This window comes from Ambystoma mexicanum, chromosome 1q, assembly GCF_040938575.1.
Source record: "Ambystoma mexicanum isolate Mex_15411 chromosome 1q, UKY_AmexF1_1, whole genome shotgun sequence".
NCBI lineage: Eukaryota > Metazoa > Chordata > Amphibia > Caudata > Ambystomatidae > Ambystoma > Ambystoma mexicanum.
In genome coordinates, this window is record NC_090922.1 from 1,238,417,541 (window position 1) to 1,238,444,733 (window position 27,193).

At 45.2% G+C, this 27,193-nt stretch overlaps 1 protein-coding gene across 14 annotated transcripts in view; it reads left to right on the forward strand.

Moving 5' to 3' along the window:
• DOCK7 (dedicator of cytokinesis 7) overlaps positions 1 to 27,193 on the forward strand; it is a 1,498,361-nt gene that overhangs the window by 742,633 nt on the left and 728,535 nt on the right. For all 14 annotated transcript variants that reach the window (XM_069642017.1, XM_069642019.1, XM_069642018.1 and 11 more), the window contains one exon: positions 17,489 to 17,575. In XM_069642017.1, the coding sequence (XP_069498118.1) occupies positions 17,489 to 17,575 (87 nt within the window). The remainder of the gene's footprint in view (positions 1 to 17,488; positions 17,576 to 27,193) is intronic.

Here is a 27,193-nt window from a genome sequence, read left to right on the forward strand (position 1 = left end):
GTATCAAGGACGGATGGGCATCGCTGATCTGCATTGGTTATTCTCGGTCCATCCGTGGAGATGAGGAGGAAGCAGGAGGGAGATCACCCAGTGGAGCGGGGTTTCGGAAGCGCCTTCTTTCAGTCCATCTTTCTTGCAGGCGAAATTCTATCTGTACAGAATCGGATAGTAGGTCGGTGAAGGTGGGTGGCTGAAGAGACCGGCTAATTCATCTTTTATCTCCTCTTTCAGGCCCCGTCGAAAAATGACGTACTGTGATTGCTCGGGCCAACCCGCCTCAGAGGCTAGTTTCTTATATGTAGTGATATAAGATAGTACATCAGTTGGCCCTTGACGTACATCCAGTAGCTCTTCACAGGCCGAGTAAGTAATTTCAGGTCTCTCGAAAGCCTGCTTGAGATGAGCCAGGAAGGTGCCAAAATCTTGCAAAACAGGGCTAGAACCGGTGACCAGTGGGACGGCCCAGGCCAGAGCGTTGCCCGTCATATTTGAAATCATAAATCCTACCCTTGCATGATCCGTAATATATGTGTTAGCCTGGAAGGTAAAATGTATCATGCAGGCATCCAGGAATTATTTTAGCCTCTTAGATGTTCCGTCAAATTTTCCCATAGGAAGGGCCATAGGAGGTAAGTTGAGTGGTGTGGGTCCCGAGCGGTTACCAATTTGCATAGCACTGTATTTTCTGTTTTAAGGTTTTGAACCTCCACAGACGGGGTCTGAACGGTTGCTAATAGCTCCTGTATCTGCTCAGCCGTTGTCATGGCTGGTGTTAGGCGTTGCAGTCTGCCAGCTCCCTGGGCCTGTTCCTCCCCGGAATCCCAACTCTACTCCTCCTCCTCAACTGAGAGACTGGTATCAGGACTGCTCTTTGCCAGTGGACGCTGGGATCTGTAGTCTTTCTTTATTTTATGAAGAAAGGGCCTACCCCGGGAGGATGCCACAGTGAATGCTTATCCAAGTGTAGACTTGTGACTCCACTTCCGGGATCGGCTGATGGCGGTAAAAGCCACACTACGGCAGAAAAAAACCCAGAGGAATGCAGATCTTGTAATGTCTCCAGTAGCCAGCACTGTCAGGTCAGATCCAAAGGAGGGTAGGCTCTAATTGCACTCACAGGATTAATAAGGGCATACCAGTAGCTGGGTAGAGACCCGATGCAACAAAGAAACCAAAGGACGGGAACCAAAACATGAGGAGGGGGGGGGGGCGAGACTCTGAAATGTGGGAAGAGGGACAAGAGAGAAAAGGAAAAATGAAAAGTAGAGGGGAAGCAGAGATCACAACCCCCAGACGGCAACAAAGAGGCAGTGCAGCACGACCTAAACACATGAATCGCTGGAGCGCGGAAGGGAGAGAGCAGGAGGAAAGACCCAGGCAAAGTAGCCAGGGGGTCGCTGGAGACTGCGGTGGAGAAGGAAAACTAAGTTCCAACAAGGAACGGCAGGAAAACTAGCGTTAGCGAACCAAAAGCCGAGGGAACTAACCTCAAGGGTTGCAACGCGCGATTGCTAGAGGGGATGTACCTCCAGCAACAGCCATTCCAAGAATGGCTAGACTGCTAGGGCAATGTAGGATGTAACGTGATGGGACATCCTAATGGCCGACCAAACGCACCCGAGGCTGCCACAGACGCCATGGAAACAGGCGCATGACAAAGGGGTACATGAGATGCCGCCCATCCATTTGGGGTGAGTGGAGAGGCCACAAGAAACATTGGCAAAAGCCGTCCACCAGGCCTAGGGGAGTAAGTCCCCCCCCCAGGGGCAGATGGGCACACACATGTGCCAATCCCCCCCTAGGAAAGGGGCAAAACAAAAAAAAATACATATATGTAACTTGTTTTGGGTGGGGGTTCCCGGGGGGCCCACTAGACCACCAGTATCTTTTGTGCCTTCTAAGGGAGGGTGGCCCTCTCCCCTCCCACCCTAAGTGGATGGGGGCACATCATGGTTGGGGGGGAGAAGCCACTAGAAATATTGGCATAGACTCCCCACAAGCCTGGGGCAGTACGTTTTGCCCCCTCCCCCCTGGGGGCAGATGGTCAAACGCATGTGCCCATCTGCCCCCAGGAAAGGGGCAAAACAAAAAAGAGTGTGTGTGTGTGTATATATATATATATATCATGTTTTGGGTGGGCGTGGGGGGGCACTAAACCACCATGGATGTTTTTAGTGGAAAGGGGGTGGCTCTCTCCCCCCCACCTCAAATGGACGGGGGTGTTAGGGAGAATTCTCATAAATGTGCTAATTCCCTTCACCTTAGACACCCCAGAAACGTTGCTGGATTTTGAGGACATGATTTTTTTTTACCTGGAAAGAGTGTGAGCCTTTTTTCCCACTCTTTCGTGTATTTTAATGTGTGTTTTACATTTGTGTTCTTTGACTCTGGAGTTTTAAGATAACTCCATAGGCATCATCTTTTCATATGTGTTACACGGCACCCTCAGTGCAGTGACACAGGGATGTCTTTTTAGACTTCCCAAAGGTTTATATACCTTCTCTGGGATAAACTACTGTTTCCCAGAGAATGTAAAGTGAAATTGACTTTACTAGTCTTTCCAAAATCTTAGACCCAGCACACACCATCTTTCAATGGAGTGCTGAAGGGGTTACATAGTATCCCATGTGTCGAAATACTCATGTAGCAGTCAAATGCTACCCTTTCCTATTGAAAAGGCTGGTGGCAGTGGTTTTACAACAAACTACCATGATTTTTCCCGACCGTGAACACAGGTAGCTAAAAATCACGGGAACCATGTTTTTCAAGATGGCGCCTTAAGCACCTTTGTTTATACAGGTCCCGGTCTTCTTTTTTTGCCGCTTCTTTTTGGAAAGGTCCTTCTAGATTTTGTCTCTGCGTGCCAAACCAGGTTTGGTCCCTCTGTTCGTGTGCCTTTGGCGGGCTTCAGGACTGAAGACCACCTCTGGCGTCTGAGTGTCTGGGGTGGGCAAGAAGTGAGGGAGGGGCCCGAAACTCCCTGTGCTTAGCCTCCTTGGAGACCCAAATGCACTCTGGCGTGATTGGCTGGCTGACTGTCTGGCAAGGACAGCCACACTGCTGGGTGAGTAACAGCTAGGCTGGAATGAATGGGAGAAAACTGTTTAAAAGGCGAGTCTCCAGGACGGGAAGGCAGAGTTGACCACTGAAACAAAAGAACGGAAGACGAGCTGGAAGAGGTCGGCTGCTGCAACTCCTGGACCGTTGGTTTGCCCAGTGAAGCCCTGCTGCAGGTTCGAATTGCCAAACTCCATTCGCCAGAGAAGCTCCTTCAAGGATGGCTTCTTCCTTTTGAGTTGGAGGGACCAATCAACTCATAAGACACCTGCATACCATTCTCAAGGCTGGTTAGGATTAACCAGGGCAGCGACTCTAGCTTGTGTTCTTGAATCTACAGCTACTTGAACTGAAGTGACTCCATTTTGTTTGCTTTCTTCAACGATCCCGTGCATTGTAGGAGTCCCCTGACATCCTCCCTCTTGTCTCCACGACTCAGGCTCAGGAACAGCGAGATCTGCAGGACCTGCCAGGAACCACGACTTCAGCTGCATTTTTTTCTTCATTCAAAGGAACTGTGCCAATCCGATTGAGAGATTAGAAGTTTGTATTGAAGTGTATTGGTTTATAATATTAAGTTGCCTTCTCCTAGTGAAATGCTTTCTAACTGATTGTGTAATAAATTAATAAGTGTTTACTTGAACCACTGTGATTGAAAGTCCTTTGCGTAACTACTTGTACTGCTCACATTCACTCTTGAGATAAGCCTGGCTGCTCAGCTTGCTACCAAAAACTGTGTGGTACAGACTTATACCAAAGTTTGGTTTGGCTAACACCTGTAGTCCTAATTGTTTGTAGTGGTCCCAGAGAGTACTGCCTGCAATTCTGCCTAACGGGGGCATCGCATGGAGCCCTCCCTGGGAAGGAGTACATAAGATGCCCCCCATCCATTTGGGGTGTGGGGGAGGACCACCAGAAAACATTGGAATGGCCCCCCAATGCATGGGGCAGTACATTTTGCCCACCCTGGGGGCAGATGGGTGCGCACATGTGGAAAGGGGCAAAACAAAAACAAAAATAAACAAAGAAATTATAACTTGTTTTGGGTGGGTGTGTGGGGGCACTAAACCACCATGGATGTTTTTAGTGCAAAGGGGGGAGATCCTCTCCCCCACCCCAAATGGATGGGGGTGGCATCTCACTTAGCCCTCCCTGGGGGAAGATGTCCTACCTTCCCACAGGTGTCCCGACGAAAACGGCAACTCACATGTGTGGGTGCACCTACCTGGGTGCAAAATGAAAAGGCTAACCCACTGGTAACCCCAAGCCTTTCTGCAGAGCAGATTTTGCTCATGTGGCCAACATACAGATTTGGGTCTAGGGTGTTGAAGACACCAAGGAAAACAGGGGGGAAATCCATGCATTTCCGAAAAGGGGACACCCGTGGGAATCCACAGAGGTCAGACTAGCACGAATCTCCCCAGAATTTATTATCCACAATAAATTGTTCGAAATGTTGTGAAAAAACACAATTTTCAGACATTTCACTTTGGCCACCCGCCGAAACACGCCGCCACATGTCCTACCTTCCAGTGTTCCCAAAGGTGTCCCGTTGAAAATGGTACCTCACATGTGTGGGTGCACCTACCAGGCTAAACCACTGGTAACCCCCTAAGGGTTTGGGGAGACAACCTACAGATTTGGGCCTAGGGTGTCAGAGCCACCAAGGAAAACAGGGAACCCCATGCATTTCCGAAAAGAAGATACCCGTGGGAATCCACAGAGGTCTGACTTGCGCGAATCGCCCCAGAATTTATTCCTCACAAAGTGAAAATTGTTTTTTTCCACCAAATTTCAGAGTTAAATAGCGACATACCAAACTCACCAAAAAAAGGCCTTGGCCCTGGGGGGGAAATACCCATGGCAGTTAAGTGGTTAAAGAATGAAGATGTAACTGAAGTAACAAAGTGAACATATATGCGAATATGAAGAAATCATATACACTGATAAGATAAGTGAAGATAAGTGAGAAGAGGATTAGTAGATGTATATACGCAGAAACGCAAGGTAGATGAGACATATAGATGCTTGCTGCAATAGAAAATATAACACAGGTAAAGTTACCATGATAATAAAATGGACATCAACTCTGTATAAATAGTGCGTGAGAAACCTGGAGGAGAGACAACATGGCTGCAGAGCTGACAGGCTGGAAAACAGCTTTGTACAAGGAACAAAGGCTATTTGCTTGGCTTGGGATCAAGGATGCCACAGCAAGACTCAATTGCAAAGTATGAAAGGAGTCGAAGAGGATGAGCTACATACGCGCAGCATATTTCTCTTAGATTAAGCAAAGGAATGAACATTTGCAAGTGCCAAGTATTGAACAAACAAAGATGCAGAAAGCATATGTAAGACGGACCAATCAAGTTTCCAGAGGCCAAGAGGAGTAATAGCACCCAGTCTAATTGAATCAAATAACACTAAATAGAAGGTCAGAATGAACAAAATCGTAGTCTCCTCACACGTGGTGCAAGACCAGAAAACAAGGCCTAAAAGTTCCAGATGAACATAGCAATGTACCTTCAGTCTTTGAAGTAAGGAAGGGAACAGTCAGCAATGTCAACTACAAAGAAGAAGCATTGACTTACTCATGAGAGATGGTAGGCTAATTGGCCAACTGGCGAGTTGTCGGACGTTGTTCCCCGCACCTGGGTTTCGTTTTGCTTACCTGCTGCTAACAAGCCGAATGTCCAAGGTTGGGAGAGAATTCCAACCAATTATGAGGGCCTATGTATTGATGTATTGATGGACTATACATTGTTCCAGAAGCCAATCGACTGCTGTTATTCTGCTAGTATCTGTATTATGCATAGTTAAGAGGTCATTTTAGAAGTGCCTACCAGATATGGGGCAGCCAATGATGTTACTAACACCTAAACGAAATATAGCCATATACGTTCCTTTAACCAATCCTTCATTTCGATAGGTTTTTACTGTTTGCCAAGTAGGATGACGTCATAGCTGACGTACATCGAGGTATACATTTTGCATGTAATCAAAATGTATTCAAGAGTGTGGGAGCTGCAATGTGGTTGTTCACCCGGTTTCGCTACTTTATTGACCTGATAATAAAGTATTATTTTGCCATATTCTTTGAGTCTGTCTGGTTATTTGGGTCTGAGATAGTTTATTGGTTATTCCATCGGGCACTTGGAACGCTCCAGGTGCTACTGCACATTTACATTTCTGAAAATAATTATTTGGAATTGTGAGGGGTCGATTTTCAAAATTGGCAGGTAATGTACTTACCCAATAAGTTCTTAAAAATATATGTAGCCGATTTGAAGGCTGTCGGTGTGTTATAATCCTCGTCTGTTTGCTTTTAGCTGGTTGAAATCTTTTACAGAAAGTGCGTTGTGTCTTTTATGCTGATGTTTTCCACTTGGTGTTAGGGTTGTATACTGTAATATTTCCTATTCTTGCAGTCATGATCCAACCATTGATGGGGACTGGAGATGCCTAAGTGGCCAAAATAAATCTGTTCTTATTCCATAATGCATCGTCCCTTGGGCATGCAGCAATCTCCTTACAAGAATGGGGATGCGGTACTCAGTGAGAGTGCTGGTGGCTCAGGCGAGGCGGAGCGTAACCGTGTGCCTGATGTTCCAGGTTAAGGAGGTGAATGATGAGTGTGCTGGAGAGGTGCTTGATGTGCCCAGAGGAATACAGGTGGTGAGGCAGAGCAGGGACCGGCGGGCGGAGAGTAATGTCGGCAGCAATGAGAGCGAGCTGTGACATGCTCAACAATTTGCTCGTGTATCCCATAGATTGTCCAATAGCATCAAACAATGCCAGGCTTGGAGGTTCTAATGCCATGTATTGTCGTGGTATTAAGTCAAATTGATCCATTTGCTAATTTTGTTGAGTTTTGTGAACATCAAGCCACATACTCACGTATATAAAAACCTAAGCTTCACTATAAAACTCAGACTAGAAAAAGCTTAAAACGTTTAAATAAAACGCATTAAATATTGTTTTTTATAAATGCAACCTTACACACTACAGCTGCAAAGCATTCCTAAGCCTAATCATAGCACATTTGACTTCCTCACTGTAAGCCCTAGTGACACTATTTCTCTGTTTACCTTCCTGCACCCCAAATACCTCTCACTGCGGGGTGCTAGCTAGCCCATCTGCTGCTAGCAACCTCATACTTTGGTCATTAGGACTTTTATTAACCTATATGTCAACCAGTTGTCAAAAAGAGGAGGTGGTTCCTGGACCACTAAAATGGGCTTTGACCCCTTCCACCCTCCTCTCTTGAAGAAACTGACCTTGGCTTCAACTGTGATCAGTAACCTCAGGCCTATCACTGGGTTTCCAAGACTTGCAGAGGTATGTGAAAAGGTGGTTACCCTCCATCTAAAGGAGTTGGAGGCTAAGGGAACTTGTGGTCCTTTCCAGCTTTTGTCACAAGCTTGACATGGAGTCATTGCTGGTTACAGTATGGAACAACCTGGTGGAGGCATTCAGAGAGGGGAAACTATTGGTGATACTGGACTGGTATGTGTCCTCTGGATTTCTTTGCTTTATAACTAGGGTCTCAGACTACAGATTCAGATGGTTTAGTTCTTTTCATTCTTTCCTTCGTCTGAGAGAGAGAATGAGTTCAATTGGGGAGGTTTATCACTAAACCAGCAGCTGATGTATGCAGAGTCCCTCAGTGCATGCCACTTCCTACAGTCCTGGGTGCCGGCCAAGACGCGAACACTTTCAGGCCTGACACCATCTCTATCACCTCAGTGCAGCACAGTGGACTTGGTGATTTACTCTGTTTGGGGTTGCATAGGTGGCTTGAAAGATGCTTCTCATGCTCAAACAGATCTGACTAGTTGCCGTTCTTGGCTGTGCTGCTGCAAGGCAGAGTCTTTCACTCTGCACCGCCAGAGCTTTGGGAGTGGATCAGGTGACTAAGCTTCAGCAGGAGCAGTCTGCTCCTTTGCAAAGCTGGCCTCAATCCAAGCACCTGATGAGGGTTTTGGAAGACTCTATTCACGTCTCCTCATTTCTGGCATAATGTATTCCTTTGAGATGTCACTGCTTCACAAAACATGGAGGTTGGATCAATGTAAAGTGAACGAACAGCCCTCAGGATACTCTGTTAGTAAAGCTTGCACATTGGCTTCATCACTACCATGTCTATCATGGGCATATGGCCTTATTTTCACCTGTACACACTACCGTTCCCACAAGCCAAACCACTGCCTGCTCTTTGAATCTCATGCTTTATTGAATAGCTGTTGAGAGGTGTTATGTGGGAGTCGGCCACAGCCTTATTGAGTATTGGAATATCACAAAAAGTGCCATTAATTTGTGGGCCCTCCCTCCTTGATGGCACCACAAGCAAGGAATTGCTCTGGGGTTTAGACTTTACATGGAGCCCATGTCCTAGAGTGAGTGATCACACTAAGATGACCATGGCGAGCAGGTACCAGCAGCTATTCCTTGATGTATGGCATGGAAGAAGATCCACCCATATCCTCAGCCCATCATTAGCCTTGAAAACTTTACCCACCGTCCAAATCCTAGGGGATACTAAGGTGTAGAACAGTACAGAACCTGGTATGGGGTTTGAACCCCAGAATGAAGGTCCCAGATATTCATCAAAGGAAGATTATCTGGTAAAGGTATAGTGGAGGTTGACCCTGGCAGAGAACTGTATTCCTGGGGAAAGGAAGCTATGGGTCCCAAACCAGTATCCGTGACTCCACCTAGAAGTTTATCAGCGAAACATCAGGGACCGTGATAAATTGGGACCAAGATGTTGTGATGTCATGAGCCACATCCGGGTCAAGAATTGTAGGTTTCCATGAACTTAAAACTGATGGCATCAAATATGATTCCTTTTCTTCATCATCATCAAATACTTTATTGTGGCAGATTGCCATATAAGCATGCATAAAATTACAGTCAAAACTTGTGTGTGTGTGTGAAGCAAAACTCCATGCATACCTCAAACATTCACAACATACATAAAACATCTTCTGTTTCTGACATTTCTTTATATGATATTTTTGAATAGCTTCAGTTTAGAAATCCAATTACATCTATGGACTTCAATTCCCATAAAGTCCAAGTACTGAGACGAAGACGAGGGATGAGTTAATGCAAACTAAGCAAAGCTGAAAGACTAATACGCAGAGTAATTGTTCTGTTGAAACTAAAGTAACCAGGACCTTTTAAAATGGCATCCGCAAGATCGAGCATGACAGCACAGAGAAAACTGTGCAGGAGAAAGCCAACAGAGAGAGGACAGGTACATCCATGTGGCGACTCGTGAACGTGAGTAACACATACTGGCATGGCTCGAGGGAAGTAGAGATGCAGCAGGCATACCTGAAGGACCATGGGAGCACTGAGAGACACAGCAGAGTTCCTGGAGGTACGATCTTGGTGGGAAACGGAAGTCTACAGTACAGGTCACAGAGGGAAGCCGGGAAGTAAACGTAAAGCAACAGGAAATGCTGGGAAGACGTCTGCGTCGCATCAGAAGCCAACCCAGGGAAGAAGCTTCACTGCAGAGGCATAAGTCAGACACGCCGCAAACAATCAATGAATCTTCCCAGAGCCATTGGGACCATGGGGTGTAGCGACACACATGCAAGCAAGTGAATGAAGGATGTGAAATTGATATTATGGACAATGCTCAAAAGGTGATTAAAACACAGACACAACCTAATCTTAAATCGATGTTTGAAACGAAGAAGATTTGAATACCGACAAGAAAAAGTACAGCAATGAAACCTGAATAAATAACTATGAATGATATGTCAACGTGTGGGAGAGCTGAAACAAGTTTTACCCTAAGTAAATATATTGAACAGAACAAAGTAGATGTTGATGGGGTATATTGCAAAGGACAGTGAAACCAATAATAAGTCCTGGTAAAGAGAAGACACCAGGCAGCTGACATTTGGTTGGGGGGAAGATACCTGGCAAGGAAGTGAATATTCCTGGCAGGGGAGTATTCCAGGCAATCCACCAAAGTTGTGTAAAGACTTTAACCTTGTGGCAAGATACATGGCAGGGGAGTATACCATGGGATCTAAGAAGTCAATATATGAAGTCCTGGAATTCAATTACACCAGGCATGTGAAACCGTGAAAGAACTCTAACATTCGGGGAAGATACCTGGCAGGGGAGTATACCAGGGGATCTGAAGTGCCCCGTGAAAGGATTCCTGGCAAAGGAGTATATCCGGAATCCACAAAAGAAGGAGCTCATAAAATAAGTCCTGGCAGCCAAATCTACCAGGCGTTTTGAAAACTGTGGGAGGATACCTGGCAGGAGAGTATACCAAGAGATCTGAAGAGCCCATGAGAGGATTCCTGGCAGAGGAGGTATACCAGGCAACTCAACCAGAGTTGTAGAGGAAAGTTTAACCGTGATAAAAGATACTTGGCAGGGAAGTACATCAGGGAATCTAAACAGTATATGAAAGAAGTTCTGATATGTAAATGCACCAGGCTTTTGATGTTGTGTAAAGATTCTAGCCTTTTGGAAAAATAATTGGCCTGGGAGTATATCAGGAGGTCAAAAAAGCACATAATAATAATAATAATAATAATAATAATAATAATATAGCATATATATAGCGCTAGGAGCCCGCCGGTATCTGAGCGCTGCTTATTATTACCCACAGTGTGTAGTGCTCATTTATCGACAGGTTCTGCACGGATGTCAAAGCGAGCGCAGAAGGTTTCTGGTGCAGGAGTAGATCAGCCTATGCTTCAGGTTTACAGAGCCTCTTGCATCCAAAATAAAGAAATTGTTCAAGAGAAACACTTTTGCTTCAAAGACATTGTTGGATATTATGGAATGCATTGGATGAACAAGAACTTTCGGAATACACTGTAAAAGCCTCAAAGAATTGTTGGATAAAGAGACACTCTTGTGATGCAAATAAACTGTTGTTTAAAAGAGACACTATTGTCATCCGACCTAACAATCCATGGGAAGGGGACCATCCTCTGGATCCAAGGATTTCCCATTGGAAAACACTTTTTGGATTTATCTCTGTTTTGATAAGGAACACTTTACATTAGACGTAAGCCATAGACATTTTGTTGTACCCTTAGTTGTTTGTTTCTAGTGTGAGGGCCAGTTTAGAAGCTTTACTAACAGTTACTAACTACTTGGCACAGACTGATTCTTAGCTTTAGTTTCCTAGGTAGGCAACCTCTTTCTTTAGGATAGGGTTAGAGAGGTGTTTTTCCAAACCAACATACCTGACAATGAGAATATTACAACGTTGTGTCCGCTTCACATTTCTGACCCCGCACAGTGCCTAGACAGCGTCTTTCATAGCCAGCCATCATCAATGTGAAGCATTTTTCATGGGACCTCTTGCAATTAGGAGGTGCAAGTACAGGGTGTCAGAATCCGAGTCTTCGGATTCGTGACTCACATGTTTGTTTCTTGTGGATCTCTTCTTGTAGTTCGCAGATTTCTTTTTCCTGGACGAGCGTGCCTTGTAGAGGTAAGGTCTAGAATCCTCTGAATCCAGTCTGCTGGGCTTCGGTGAGCGCGCTGGACACTGACTCCCGGTCGCGGCGGCTCTGGGGCTAGGAAGACGTTCAAAGTTCCTGGAAGGGTCCGGGATGGAACCAGGACTGGAAGGAACAAGGTATTGAGGCTCCGAATATGGGAAGTGAGTAGAAGACCGGGAAGGAAAGGAGGCTGGGCACTAGGATTCACAAGGGAAAAGAGAAAGGGCTGAAAACTAGAACACAACTTGCCGGACGAGGTGCAGGCAAGCGAAGCGTTGAGACGCGAGGAAGCGCGGGGGCGTGTCTGTTTTCAAGGAAGCATGTGTGTCAATAGGGAAGACTAGACCGCGCTGAATCCTGGTGTCGGCCATGTTGAAAGTGAACGGAGTATGTGGTTATTGACTGAGGGACCAGGCAGACCAGAAGGGTTGACATCGCCGAATCATGACAGCATGCCTTCTCCTAAATTCTAATCCACCCGGCTTGCCTGGATGAGTCCAATAAAAACATTGCAATAGGTGGGGTGCATTCATATTGGAGACTGGTTCCCAAGTTCGTTCACTTGGTGGGTAGCCCTTCCATTCCACCAAATATTGGAGATGACCTCTTCTGTATCTGGAATCGCAGACCCTAGAAACCTTGTATTCGATCTGGTTATTGACAAGAAGTAGGGGAGGTCGAGGTTTTGAATTGATTGACTGGTGGAAGGGTTTCAGCAGTGATGTATGAAAAACAGGGTGGATCTTGTCACAAGTGGCTGGTAATTGGAGTCGAAAGGCGACCGGATTGATAATCTCAATTACCGTAAAGGGTCCATAAAAACGAGGTGCCAGTTTGTTGGGTCTCAGATGCCTGGGTAGATATCGCGATGAGAGCCAAACTTTATCCCCAAAAGTGTAGGAAGGCCCGGGTCGTCTTTTGGTGTCCGCAAACCTTTTCATGTACAGCCTGGCCTTTTCGATGTGTTCCTTCACTTGTTTGTGAATGGAGATTAGTTGTGCAATCCAAGCGTCTACTGAAGGGGTTAACGTGGGTTGTGATAAGGATGTGGGTAATACTGAAGGGGGGATCCCTTGGTTACACAAAAATGGATTGATCTTTGTCGTGGAATGGTCTGAATTATTGTAGGCAAATTCGGCCACAGGAATCAGGAGTGACCAATCATCCTGTACCTTAGATGCGAAACATCATAGATACTGCTCCAGGGTTTGGTTTACTCTCTCAGTGATCCCATTTGTTTGTGGATGATAACCCGATGACGAGGCACGTTGAATACCTAATTGTCGGTAGAGGTGCTTCCAGAACCTGGAGATGTATTAAGGTCCGCGATCAGAGATAATTTTGGAGTGCAGTCCATGCAACCGGAGTCCATGGGTAACAAAGATCCCAGCCATCTCGAGTGCTGAAGGCAGCTAAGTTAGAGGGGTAAAGTGAGCCATGTGGGAAAAGAGGTTTATAGTGACTATTATGGTGGTAAATCCTCTGAAGGGAGGAAGGTCCACTATGAAATCTGTGGCAATGGATTCCCAGGGTCGAGATGGTAATTCAGGTTGATGAAGTGGCTTCCTGTTGTCGGTCTTGTTCTGGTTACAAACTGAGCAAGCATGTATATAGGCATGTATGTCAGAGTGCATATTAGGCCACCAGAAGTTTCTTCTAATCGTCTGATAGGTGGCCTTGATTCCACAGTGCCCGGAATGAAACGTGTTATGGCAGAGACTCATAATTCTGGACTGACTTTCTGGGTAGGAACAACCAAACTCTTATCCTTAAAGAGGTATCCATCCTTGGTAGAGAGAGCCCAGAGATTGTCTTTAATATACTCCTTCCAAATGTCCGAGATTGCAGTCTCTTCTCGCATTATTTCTAAGAGTGAGTTGGCTTGGGCTATGAGTGAGTTGGCTTGGGCTATGAACACCTTGTCAGGAAACATCTTGGGAAGGAGTGGTGTTTCCTCTTTCATGTAATCCGAGAGAACATCTGCTATTACATTAGATGGACCAGGAACGGGTTGAATGCAGAACTGATATTGGGCAAAAAATAGGCAAATCGTGCTTGGCGACTGTCTCGGCATTCCATAGCCTGTAAAACTTGGAGGTTTCGATGATCGGTCCTTACTACGACTGGATATCTTGCGCCCAAAAGGAGATGACGCCAATCTGTGAAGGCTTGTCTGATGGCGAGTAGTTCTTTCTCCAAGACCGAGTAATAAGTTTCACTAGGATGTAACGTTTGTGACAGATAGGCAATGGGGTGTTCCTGTCCGTCTTCAGCTTCTTGTTTGAGGACAGCCCCGATTGCGTGTTCTGAAGCATCAGTTTCTACCAGGAAGATTTTGGTAATGTCCAGTTGAGCCAGGATGGATTCTCTAAGAAACAAATGTTTGAGTTTCTGAAAGGCGGCTTCCTGGATAGCTGTCCATTGAAAGGGAGTATCTTTCTTTAGCAGACGGACAATGGGTTGTACAGTAGCTGAGAACGTAGGGATGAATTTCCTATAGAAATTAGCAAGCCCTAGGAATGACTGCACCTGTTTCACTGTGGTTGGAGCCGGCCAAGAGAGGATTGCTTCGACTTTGGTTGGATCCGCGGCTACCCCTTGAGGGCTCAGTACAAATCCTAAGTATTTGACTGTGGATACGTGAAAGGTGCACTTCTCAGGTTTGGCCAGCAGATAGTGTTCACTTAATCGTTGCAGGACCAAAGAGACGTGTTTCTGATGCTGGGTCGAGTCTTGTGAGTAAATCAATATGTCATCAAGGTAGACGATAACAAATAGAAACAGCATGTCAGAAAAAACCCGATCCATGAAACGTTGGAATACAGCAGGAGCGTTTGCTAAGCCAAATGGCATTACCAAATATTCATAATGACCAAAGGGGGTCCGAAAAAGGCCGTCTTCCATTCATCGCCTTCCTTGATACGAATCAGGTGGTAAGCTCCTCTCAAATCTAGCTTAGTAAAGATCACATCTCCACGTAAAGCCTCCAGGATGTCCGAAATGTGCGGCAAGTGGTATCTATCCTTCAAGGTGCATTTGTTCAAACCACAATAGTCCAGTAATGGATGGAGTTCCTTAGTATCCTTTTTAGGTACAAAAAACAGAGATGCTCTGGCAGGGGACTTGGATGGACAAATTGTTCCATTGGATAGGTTGGTGTCTAGATAATCGCGCAAGGCAGCTTTCTGATAGAATAAACATCCTTCTGAAAGGAATGACTGCATTCTCTTCTGTGTCAACAGCACAATCTTCAGGGCGATGAGGAGGGAGTGATTGAACAATGGCAGAAGAAAATACATCCGAAAATTGATGGTACACCCCGGGTACCTGTGTGATGGACGGAAATTGTGATGTGTTGTGGATGAGGAAGCCTGACTCCGGATGACTGTTTAAGTTCTCCAGATAGACAATGAGTGAGACAAAACTCGGAACCCAAGAACAAAGATCCAGCTGTCCAGTTGATATATGGATTATGATTCCGTAACCATGGCATGCCAAGCACTATGGGGAAGTGAGCTGCCTTGATTATGTCAAAACTCGACGTTTCTTGATGGTTGTAAATAGAGAGCATGAGCTTGGAAGTCTGTTGCGTTATGGGTCCGGAAGGTAGGGTTCTTCTGTCGATTCCTTCCACTGCCTGGAAGACCTCCTTGGTTTCTCTGGGAATATGATGCCTTTGTGCCCACTCGTCATCAAGGAAAAGACCCATGGCACCACAGTCCACCAAGGCCAGGATAGAAAGTTTCTCTTAGTTGGGTGTTGAAAGGTTCACTTGGAGTAGCACTAAGGTATTGCTTAGAGAACAGTCTTGTGTAGGTGAAACGCTGGAGCATGATTCTTTTTCTCGAAACTGGGCTCCATTCAGGATGGGGAACTGGCGTTTCCCGAGCGTCGTGGAGGGGCAATCGGGCAATTTCACACTAAATGTTTCTGAAACACAGTACATACAGAGACCGCTATTGATCCTTCAAGTCCTTTCCTGGGAAGTGATGGAGCCTCTCAAGGATCCAAGCTGCATAGGTTCTGGCTCGGACTGACCCTGGGTTGGTGTTTCCTGTTGCCTGGGACTGCTATATTCAGGCGGAGATTTGGGTGGCAGGTTCTGTGTCTTCTTCTTCTCTGCTTTTCTCTCTTTTATCCTGAAATCGATCTGTAAGGACAGGTCTAAGAGGGACTGGTAGGATGCCGGGCGGGCTACCGTGGCTAATTCATCCTTGACTTCTTCACTTAATCCGCGTCTAAACAGGGTAAAACAGGCTTCTGGGGTCAAGTTAGCATCTTTAGCCAATTGTATGAAATGGGTAACATAAGTCAGCATGTCCTGGTTTCCCTGCTGGAATTCCAGCAACTTTTCCGGGGCGGAATACACCTGTTCGTGGCGGTCGAACATGGTCTTGAGGGCAGAAACAAATTCATCGTAATTGTCGAGTACCGGATCCCCAGTGGACACTAAAGGGGTGGCCCAGGCCAGCGCATTGCCGGATAGATGAGAAATCATGAATCCCACCTTAGCTCTGGGGGTAGAGAAGTAGTATGGTTTGAAGGTGAAATGAACCAAGCATGAATCCAGGAAGGGGCGTAGAGTCTTTGGTTTACCATCATATTTATCCACAATGCCTCCTACCAATGCACTCTCCTGATATGCCAAATCCCTGGACAAAACAAGCTGTTTTAAGGCTGCATTTTCAGCTTTAAGGTTCTGTACTTCAGTAGTGAGTTCCTGCATACCTCTCATTAGGTCTTGAATGGCTGCCTCCATATTGGAAACGGTAGTAGTTTGCTGTTGTCTCAAACTGTCAGAATTTGAGTCTTCGGATTCGTGACTCACCTGTCTGTTTCTTGTGGATCTCTTCTTGGATTTTGCAGGTTTCTTTTTCCTGGACGAGCGTGCCTTGTAGAGGTAAGGTATAGAATCCTCTGAATCCAGTCTGCTGGGCTTCGGTGAGCGTGCTGGACACTGATTCCCGGTCGCGGCGGCTCCGGGGCTAGGAAGACGTTCAAAGTTCCTGCAAGGGTCCAGGATGGAACCAGGACTGGAAGGAACAAGCTAACGAGGCTCCGAATATGGGAAGTGGGTAGAAGACCGGTAAGGAAAGGAGGCTGGGCACCAGGATTCACAAGGCAAAGGAGAAAGGGCTGAAAACTAGAACACAACTTGCTGGGCGAGGTGCAGGCAAGCGAAGCGTTGAGGGGCGTGTCTGTTTTCAAGGAAGCATGTGTGTCAATACGGAAGACTAGACCGCGCCGAATCCTGGTGTCGGCCATGTTGAAAGTGAACAGAGTATGTGGTTATTGACTGAGGGACCAGGCACACCAGAAGGGTCGACATCTCCGATTCATGACAGAGGGGTGCAGGCCTCTGATTAGTGACCAACATATCTGAAGTTTATTGTATATTATCTACCTAGCTACTACTTGGGCCAACTAGAAGGTCTTTATATAACTTAGCATCTTTCATCAACATTGCTGTGTATTGTTATCTCACATGCCTACAGACCTGCGCCTGAAACAATTCAACTAAAGCCAACATATATTATTAATACCAAGGTGGAAACTAATATATGTGCTCAGTAACATGTTAAACCCGACAGGATAATAGATCAGACACTCTTATATAAATGAACAATTACTGCAAGCATTCACGCATTAAACTAATATGAAATCAATTTGAAGACCAGCAAATGGCTCTAGTTAATATGTGACCTATTACAACACAACAATTCATCATTCAAAAAATATCATTAAAAAATAAAAAAGTAGACTTGTGTCATTTATAAAGTGCCAGATTACTTTATATGGGTTTTGGAAACGAGTGGCTTTCGCCTCTTGTCCGGAGACTGTTCCCCACAAAACATAGCATGCACTGCAACGTCTGCTGATCTATGTCATAAATTTGCCCTATATTTCTCGTTTAACTTGATTGGAATATCTTATTTTAGGTGCCCCTCCCTGGAATGAAATGGGTGGATAACCATAAGGGAGTATTCAGCGTCGAAGTGGTTGCCAGTTCCTCTGTTCATACACAGGTATGTTCCTGTTTTGTTATGTTCTGATGGGATTGTGATGTGGTGTTCTTTCTTCTCTCTCTGCTCACTCTCCCGTAATCTATTTACATTAAAAGTGTAAATACATTCTCTTACTGTAATTTTTATTTTTTATTTTCATCATTCAATGTTTTAGTTGTAAAACAGTTTGTTTATTGCTGTACATATGCTTTGTCCAAAAATATTTTAATTGAGATTGTGTGTCAAAGGTTTTGGACAAAACCTTTAATTTCGAAGTGTTTCTTCATTGAATTGGATTTTTAGTCTTGATGAATTCTTAACCTAAACAGCAAATGTGTAGTTCATTAATATAAACTAAGCATCGTATGTACTGGTAAATTGTATTTGCTGTTCCTTCAGTAACTTATGTAATACATGTCTTCCAAGTTGTGTGTTTTCAATTATGTCCCAAGTATTTCAGACCTTCTCATGCTCTTCCCCCTTGTGTTGGGTAAAGCCAATTTGTTTTGGCTTTAGGTTTGATTGAATTAGAAATGTAATTAGATTCTGTTGCACTTTCATGATTTATTGTTTGATTTTACTAAACTCATATTAAAAGCTTTAATGATCACTATTTAAGTCACAATACATTTATGATATGGTGTTGGGATTCCTTTTCACTGCATTGCCACTTTGTCCCTATGTCACATACGTGACAGAAAACTATCTAAAAGACCTTTCTAGGTTCTTGATTACATTCTTTGATGGGGCCTATGTCTGACCTTCTCTGGACTTCCCACAAACGTCCTCCCTAAACCAGGCGTCCATAACCCCAGTTAGTGCTCTTGATTGGTGTCCCCTACTATCTAATAGCTGGCTTAGACTGGTGACTCAAGGACATCTAACGTTCAATACGCTTACTGTCGATTTGTGTTTTAATGGGAAATTGGGACTTTGCTTTGCAGTCACTAAGTAAGGTGTACCGGTTTCTACCATGCCCACCTTTACCTCACTCTTCTGCTCTGCCTACTGCTCCTCCCCACCAGCTTCCTGTCCCTCTGATGTTCTCACTCCTTCCAGTTTACCACTTCCCATCCTCTCACCTTACTCCTCCCACACTACTACTGATCTTCCTGACTACTCCTCCTCCTCCCACAACACTACTCCTCCTCCCACACTACTACTCACTCTCTGTACACCCTGTACCAGCCTTGTCTCATTAAGACTTTACACTATCCTCTACTGACCCTCCAATGTTTCACTCGTCCACCCTTTGATGTAACCACTCCTCCCACTCCTTTTCACTTCTACTCCCCGTCTTGTCATTGTTCTCCTCCCACTATCATTCGCCCACCTCTCATGACTACTACACTCCTCCTCCTCCCACTACTACTACATTCCTCCTCCCACTAAGAGTACAATACCTGCACTCCACATACCATCACTAATATGCTCCTACTACTCAGCCACTCTTCTTTCTCCCTGTTGTCATACACTTTACTCACACGCTTTACACTAACCTCTCTATATACCCGCCACAGAAACACGCACACTCACACTGCAGTACCCTTAATCTCACTTACTCCCTTATGCCTCACCTTTTCAAACACTAGTCTCGACACTCCACTGCTTCCTCCCTTCTCCTCTTGGTCTCTTGGTCTGCCTCCTTCTCATTCTCTGACCTCACCCAGACAACCCACACTTCCTATTTCCTGCTTAAGTCCTGATTAGTCATCTTTCTCTTGCTAAACCTTTCCTATTTTACGCTCCTCTAAGGTGTATGTGCAAAGGGAAAATCTTTAACAGGAGACTAAGCCCTGCATGTTCAGACTGCAAACTGTCCTTGCGGCCCAGTATACCAGTTTGCAGCTGGGGTTTGGTTCTCTGGGCCGCAGAAGGTAGGTGTTGGGGCTGAGAGGCTTCTACCTCCTGTAATGTGTCTGTGGTGGTCCAGAGAGTCCAAGGCAAGGATGTTGGTGTACTGTACTGCTCCATGTGTGCTGGTTGCATGAGTACTGTGGCGCCTCCTCCCTCAAGCGCTCCCTTCTGCGCCCCCTCCTGGAAAAACCTTCTGCAGAACCCTCTTGTTCAACCAACTACCACCCCATATCTATTACACCCTACCTTGGGAAACATTTGGAGAAGTTGGTCTTCTCCACAACTTACCCAGCATACTGAACGTGTTGGTTGCCTCCACAGCCATCAATCTGGATTCCTAGCATCCAGAGGCATGGAAACTGGTCTTCTGAACACCCGTGAGTAACTGCTTGCATCTCTTGACTCCAACTCTCCAGCTGTTCTCATTGTACTTGATCTCTCCTCTGCATTTGATACGGTCAACCACTCCATCCTCATAAAACTGCTCCATGACACCCTGGGTGTCTCTGAGCGGGCACTGGATTGGCTGACTTCCTTTATCAAGAACCGTCATCTCCGCCTTGTCCCCTAACTCCGAGTGTTACACAGACGACACACAACTCTTTTTCAAACTTCCCTCTGACCCTTTCCTTACTTCCTCCATCATTCCTGACTGCCTATCTACCATCCAGTCCTGGTGCACCTCCAATGATCTCTGCCTCAACGCCAGCAAGACTGAGATCCTTCCTATTGGGACTCCTGCTTCCTCCTTCCCCTGACTCTGGCCATTCTCTATGGGCTCTCCCCCTTCTCCTTTATCTGAAGCCAGAAACTTGGCAGTCATCTTTTGATTCCTCTCTTTCCTTCCTTAATCAGCCTGCTTTGTCTCTACGACTCAGCGAGCTAATCCAGAATAAGGCTGCAAGACTTATCCTTGGCCTCAAGCCCAGGGACCTCCTCTCCAGCCCTAAAAATGTGTGTGTGGCCGGGGAACCATGCTATCTACAACTGGCTCTCTCTAAATACCCTCCCTCCAGATCTCTACGTTCCTCTGGCACCAACTCTCTGTGTGTCAAGCGCTTTTCTAAACAGCAAGTCCCTCCTATGGAACAGCCTCCCCCTTCCTCTTCGTCTTGGATCTCCTCATATTCTGGAAGCTCTTCAAAACTCTCCTTTTCACCTCCTCCTTCCCTTCACCCCTATTCTGCTAAAACGCCACAGTCGCTGAGATTGGTGGCCAGGGCCCTTATGTGTATTCTAGGGCCCTGGCCTCCCATCCCCAATCGCCTTCAGCCGCCACCCGCTCCCAACATTTGCTTCGGCACCCACTGGCCTATGCCACCACAGGCCTGCACTTATTTATTTATAGGCAGCTGACCACTCGTCTAGGCACTTACAGCTGCTAACTCCCTAGCACTTCCCTCCTAGTACACCTTGCACTTATTCACCTTCCCCTCATCCCTTCTCTCTCTCTGCACTTGCACGATCTGAATGCTCACCGGGCCTAGTAGGTCCACCTCTCTCCTTCATTGTTCTATTTGATTTTCATTCCCATGTTCCCTCCCTGTTGCCCTGTGGGCACTTTAAAGCACAATTTACTTGCTGAATAAGTGCCTTACAAATGCACAATAAATAAATTAAGTACATGGGGAGTCAATGGAGATTTGCGCCTTCCTGAACAGTGTAGCAAGAAAGGGAAAGTGGGTTTCATTATGGCTGACTGGTTAGATGAAGGCTTGATCTAGCCCTTAACGCTCCAAATGAGTTCATGTGAGCCAGTGAGGGGGAATCGATTGCAACCCTCACTAATTTTAGAACACAGGTGCAGACCAGTGCAAGAAGCCCATCCTAAGCCGTAGGGAACACATGGCTATAAAAAACCCACAGGGTCTCTCTGTGGGTGTGGGAGTTTGGAAAAGGAAGTTAGGTGCTTGGAGTGAGTTTGAGAGCATTTCAGGGTTTTTCCAGTAGTCTAAAGATGAGGATGGATGTCAGAGGTGTTGAAGGAGGTGCTTGGAGGAAGTGAGGAAGAGGTGGTAAAATCAGGGCTTGGAGAAATCGTAAGGTGGAGGTTGGGGGAACATCTGGAGAAAAATTGGACATGCCGAAAGGAGAAAGAGCCTAGAGACCTGGTAGTTGAACAGATGTGTATGGCACAAGGAGGCCCGGTTGCCCCAAGGCAGCCTTTAAAGGATAAAGGAGGAGCAAACATGACATAGCTGATTGGGGCAACCGGGAGGTAGTGTGTCCAAGAGATTCAGTGCAGAAGAGAACCCTTGTAAACTAGCAACAAACAACTAGGTAGAAGGTAGCGCAAACCCATTAGCCTGGACTGAGAAACAAAGGTTTTATTAGTACCTGTAAACCTGTGCTAGGTAAGAATTTAACCTTAGTGCTGGGTCTACCTCAATTGTGAGAACCCCAGAAGGTTTTGCTTTACTGGTGGATTATTTTTCCCTATACCTCAGTGAGTGGGAACCTTTTTCCACACTCACAGATCCTGTTAATCTTTTTATGGGTATCATTTTAAGACTCTTCATAGTGTCTTTTTAATTTTATCCTCTTTTACCACCTTTGGCATATACTGCACAAGTCTGAATTGATCATAGGTTCTGAGAGTGCGTGAAGGTACATAAGGCTGGTAGATTACCTGTTGGGGCCCCTTTATTCAATGTATTCTTGTTGGGCTTGCCCCTGTATCCAAATAATGCTAAAAGCGTCCCTCCGAAGGTTGGGTAAACACACCGATATTTTCCTACGTAGATGATATCGTGTTCAGATTGTACCCCCACCAGATTACAAAAATCCTTTAACTTTCTCACTGCCTTTCTCACTTTCTCATTCCACTTTCCACTTCAAGCAGAATGGCCTTAACAGTAAAAATAATCATTGTGGCATGTTGATGGATGCAGGATCGAGAAGTTAGAGACCTCCATATACTTAGATTTAGATGATCAGATTTTGAAATGGCAGCATCCCTTAAGTATAGTTGGGATCAAAGGTATCTGCAGAAATGATCTAATACAAAAATACCTAATGAAAAATGACTGAATGATTTTGGTCGAATTTGTTAGGGAATTTTGTTCATTTTTATTAAAAATAGATTGGAGTGGCCATTGAATACAGGGATAGGTTAAGGTCGGGGGAAGCGGGGCGGCTGCATGGGTCACACCTGCATTATAAAAAAGAAATATTACAATAAATGTGCTCATTTCTCAGTAGGTCTTTTTTCCCTGATCATGTCATCGTAATCTGTGATCGGAGCCAGTGAGCCTGCTGCCCATTGTCAGCAATACAATTGTTTGAGTGACTTGTATGGCAAAGTACAATATGGAATGCTCAATCCAAATGTGATCTGCATATATTAGAGAGTTTGCTGTGAAAGCGATTGTTAGGCTTTCCAAAATCTGCTATCCATTCAAGTGATCAGAACAGAATTGGGCCTGTATCTAATAAAGCCAAAAATAATGTCAGTTAATTTTTGGTTTGTATAATAGACTGGCTGTAACACAACTTTACATGTTATTTTATATATAAAATTGCTTTCTTGTGAAGGTAGCTATTCCGAGCAGTATGCAGATTTCATCTTCTCTGATTACTATTAGTTATTTATTTAATTTATAACTGCCAGTAACTTTGGGGTTTGAATACCTAAGCAGACTCTTAGTTGTCCAAGTATGGAGCTTACAATTGTGATCAAGTTGCATGAAGAAACTATGGCAGAGAATCATGTGATGGGTCGGTGTTCCCTGAGTGCTGTAATGCAAGTCGGTTTGCAGCAACATGGCTAAAAAAAAAGACCTTTTAAACTAGCGTTATCGTCATACTGGGCATAATCTTAACCAGTTGTGAGAGGTGGTGTCCAAGATATACTAATCAGCAAGTGGGGCGGATGAGCCGAACAGAGTCCAACCAGAGACCTCAAGCTGTGACCAGTCAGTGGATTTCTAACATTGAGCCGCTGAGCAGGACTGAGGACAAGGAGAAGAACCCCTTCCCGAACTAGAAATAGCAAACATGAGTGACACAGGAAATGAAGGGGAGACCTGAGCCTCTGGCATGGAGTTGAGATGTCAGAGGAAGTTCTGACATGTGGACTCAACCAGGAGCATAGAGAGGGAGAGAGAGAAACACACAGCAGTTGATCACCAGAGCCGGGAGTGTAGACCTGCAAACAAATGTCTGAACCTAGAGGGAGAAAATGGAGTGAAGACCTGGAAACTGAGGATATACAACTGAGCCCAAAGTCATAGGATGTGAGACAGTGAAAGAACATGCTGCCTTCAGGAACTTGGAGGGCAAGTTCATTGATCAAATTGAAAAAGCAATTTTTAAAAGACACATGGTTCACCGCCATCTGTGTAATGAGGCCCATTGTGTATTTGAGTATACTAATAAGATCCTATGGATCACTGGTATGAGCAAAGTCTCAGGGATATAGTGTTCATCGTACTTCTTGAATGCTCAAGCACCATTTTAGTGATCTAGCCCCAGCACTATTTATATTCCATTGAGGGTATAAACCTTGGCTCACTTCTTGTTTGTGTTCTTTTTTTTGTTGTTAAAACTCTTTATCGACTAGTAGCAACAGAATCTGAGTGCATTGCTGCATAAAAAGATAAACCAAAAACAATGTGGCAACTTGCTCCCTCGCCCTGATTTCTGATCAGTCATAAATCATCTTGGTGTAACAAAAGCGCCTCCAGAGTACAGCCACAAATACTAATCTCATCTGCTCCTCCACCACTAAACCCTATATTATGTTGCGTTTCCATTTCTACCGGTACCAAAGTGATTACGTCCAGTATACAATGTGTTAAGTTTGAGAATTGTTATTTTTCTCCTGGCCAGTACTAATGCAAGTGTATACAGGAAAGGGCCTGTTTATCTCTTCCCCTCACCTCGTACATGCCATAGCAAGCAAAAGCATGGGGAACGCTACATCTTTTTAAACCAGCAGAATTACGTCCCACCAGAATCCCTGTATTACACGACTGCTCCAAGTTATGTGCTAGAGATCAGCTCCCCTGAGTACCAACCAGTAAGCACAATAGCTGAACATTTCTGTAATAGATGGCTCTCTCCTGTAACGCCAGAGAGGTGTATGAAGTTTGAGGTGCGTATTATATTAATTTATATTCGTTTAAACCTGGCATTGCCGGATATTCCCTCGACCATGACACAAACTTTCTGCCATTGCTTGTCAATGCAGATCAAAAAGACTTGTTCTGGAGCACCTGGATTGGAAATCCCAGCAACCACAGATCCGAGGAAGGGACTCCTACCTCTGAAAGATCTCTAAACCACATCAGCCTGGTTTGGTCACCTGTGATGCCATTCTAGCTGCAGCAAGGGAACCGACAGAGTCATACATGATTCTAAAGCTCTGCCGTCTCTGCATCTGAGACCCGCTGAGTCTTCTAGTGTCCCCAATCCAACACAGCTGCCTGGTTGCCACCTTCTTCAGGCTTCAGGAGAATACTACTGAAGTACCCTGATGCTGTGTCAAGCCTGCCGAGACTGCTCGCCACCAAAAGCCAATCTCTGCTACTCCACACCCGAGAGCCAGCGAATGTTCCATCGCTGCCGACATGACACCGACTGCCATTCCCAGCATCTTCGACCAGCAACAAATTGCTGCTGTTGGCCGGCACTGCATCATTGAACTCAGCGCTGCTGCTTATCGACTCAACATATGCCCAGTCCCAAAAGCTCCTGACTCCCACTTTGGTGCTGAAAAGCCTGGCTCGATACTGTTGAGCTCCAAAGGCAAGATCCTAAGGTACTGTGAAGAGACCCTGTTCCGCTAGTCCACCTCGGGGACTGTTGTGGCTTTTAAGGCCCACCTCTCTACCTTGTTCTTAAAGACTTATCCTTTCAACAGTCCCATCGTGCCAATCTGGTGCCTGAACACCCCTGCTTATCTACCCAGAGAGCCCTTTGACAAAAGTCTGTATTCTCTCTACTGTTTTACAGGTATGGGTGTGTGTTTTAGTGGTTTTCGATTAGTTGTATACAGTTTACTGTTTGGTTAAAAGTCTATATTTGTATGCAACCTTGATTGGATACTCTTTTATTTTGGACTATTTCACGTAAATTATGTGGGTTGTTACTCAAGATATAGCCTACCCTCAGACTGCGCTACCAAAAGCGGTGAAGGAGGTGTCATTTTCAGGCTGTTTCACATTAATGGTTTGGATCACTGCTGGTTCAGTAGCAATGCAGGGCTGAGTAGGTGGTTTTGCAGGAACATAGGTTTGGTCACGGATAGGTAGCAGGTATTGCAGAGCTGAATCACTTTCTTGTATCCACTTATAAATGCAGTTGCAAACAAATTTCAAGTTACCTCAGTGAACAGGATGTCCCTTCCCTGGCAAGCGGTGCCCTAACCATGTAGTTCATGATCTTTGTGATTATGGTATGCGGTGGGGGCCCAGGAGGAGGCTTCAACAATGTGTGATGGGCCCATTGTTTATGTTTATGTGTAAGGCATTTCTAACATGCCTTAGGCTGTAAATCCCTGTGAAATCCTCCACTGATTGAATCAGAATATTTTTCATGTAACTCGTGTCACTAGCCTCTCCTTCTCAGGCAGTCTGACCACATTGTTTCAGTAAAGCTCTACCCTCTGCATCCGCAACTCTGTACCACAAATGTGTTTGTTTGAATGCAGGAATCCATCATGTGCTGCTCCGTTAGCTTGACCTTGCCTCCTTTGACAGATATATCTTCTTCTGCTTGTTTCACTCAGTGTCATTGCAGAGATCAGGTCTGATCAAGAAACATTCAAGCTCACTTCTCTGATCTTGGTCGCCAGTGATGCATGGTGGGTGACAATTCATATTGTATCCCTTCATTAGTGCCTAGTGCATCAGCTGCAAACGCCTGCCTACCATCATTGAGGGAAGGAGCCAGGGCAGAAGGAAGGGAGCTCCACAGGACTCAACACCACTGACAAGGAGCTGTGTGGAACCTGAGGCGATGATACTCGTCATTCTTGAAAAAGAGTTCCACAAATCTTTATCTTGAATAAAGTAGTGTTCATGGTTGAGGTTAGATAAGCTGCTAACAGTTATTAGGGGAAGCTCAGCAACTAAAAACAGACTTATAGAAAAAAGGAGTCCAGATAAGTGAAACTCATAATTGTTCCCTTAATGCTCACCTCATGATCAAATATAAAATTCAAAACCTATTCTTACAAGTACATAATATGCTACCCTCTATCCTTACATGTAAAGAATGTATATAATGTAATTACTGTATATAATAGGTAATTTGAAACATGTAACCAAGTTCTAAGTATTCTTGTTATTCTGTGCGCCCAGCTACCCAAGGGTTTTCTGGCGCCCTACAAATAAATAAACAAACAAACAAACAAGCCTTCACCCCTCAGGTCATCCTAATCCACAAGAAATGTCCAAATGATCATGCCATCTAAAAAGTCGTAATCCTAAACTTAGTGACTCTTTAGCTTCCTGTCTACTCTGTGGTAGCAATACAAAAGATCCAAAGATTAGGCCAAAGTAAAAGTTAATAAATTACCCTTCTAAATCCCTCCCTATTCTAACACAAAAATGAAAAAACTTGGAAACGACCACAACACAGAGGATAGCGGCTCCTGTGAAGCGATGCATTGGAAGACCTCAAGGGAGCATGCTGCAAGGCTGGTTAGAGAACCCCTCTGAAATCCCTGGGATTAAAGGCCAAGAAGACTGTGGAAGGTAACACGAAGAAAAAGCATAGGAAAAGGTCCCCTCTCCTAGAAACTCTTTCTGGCACCATTGTTCACCTTTTTCCAGGACG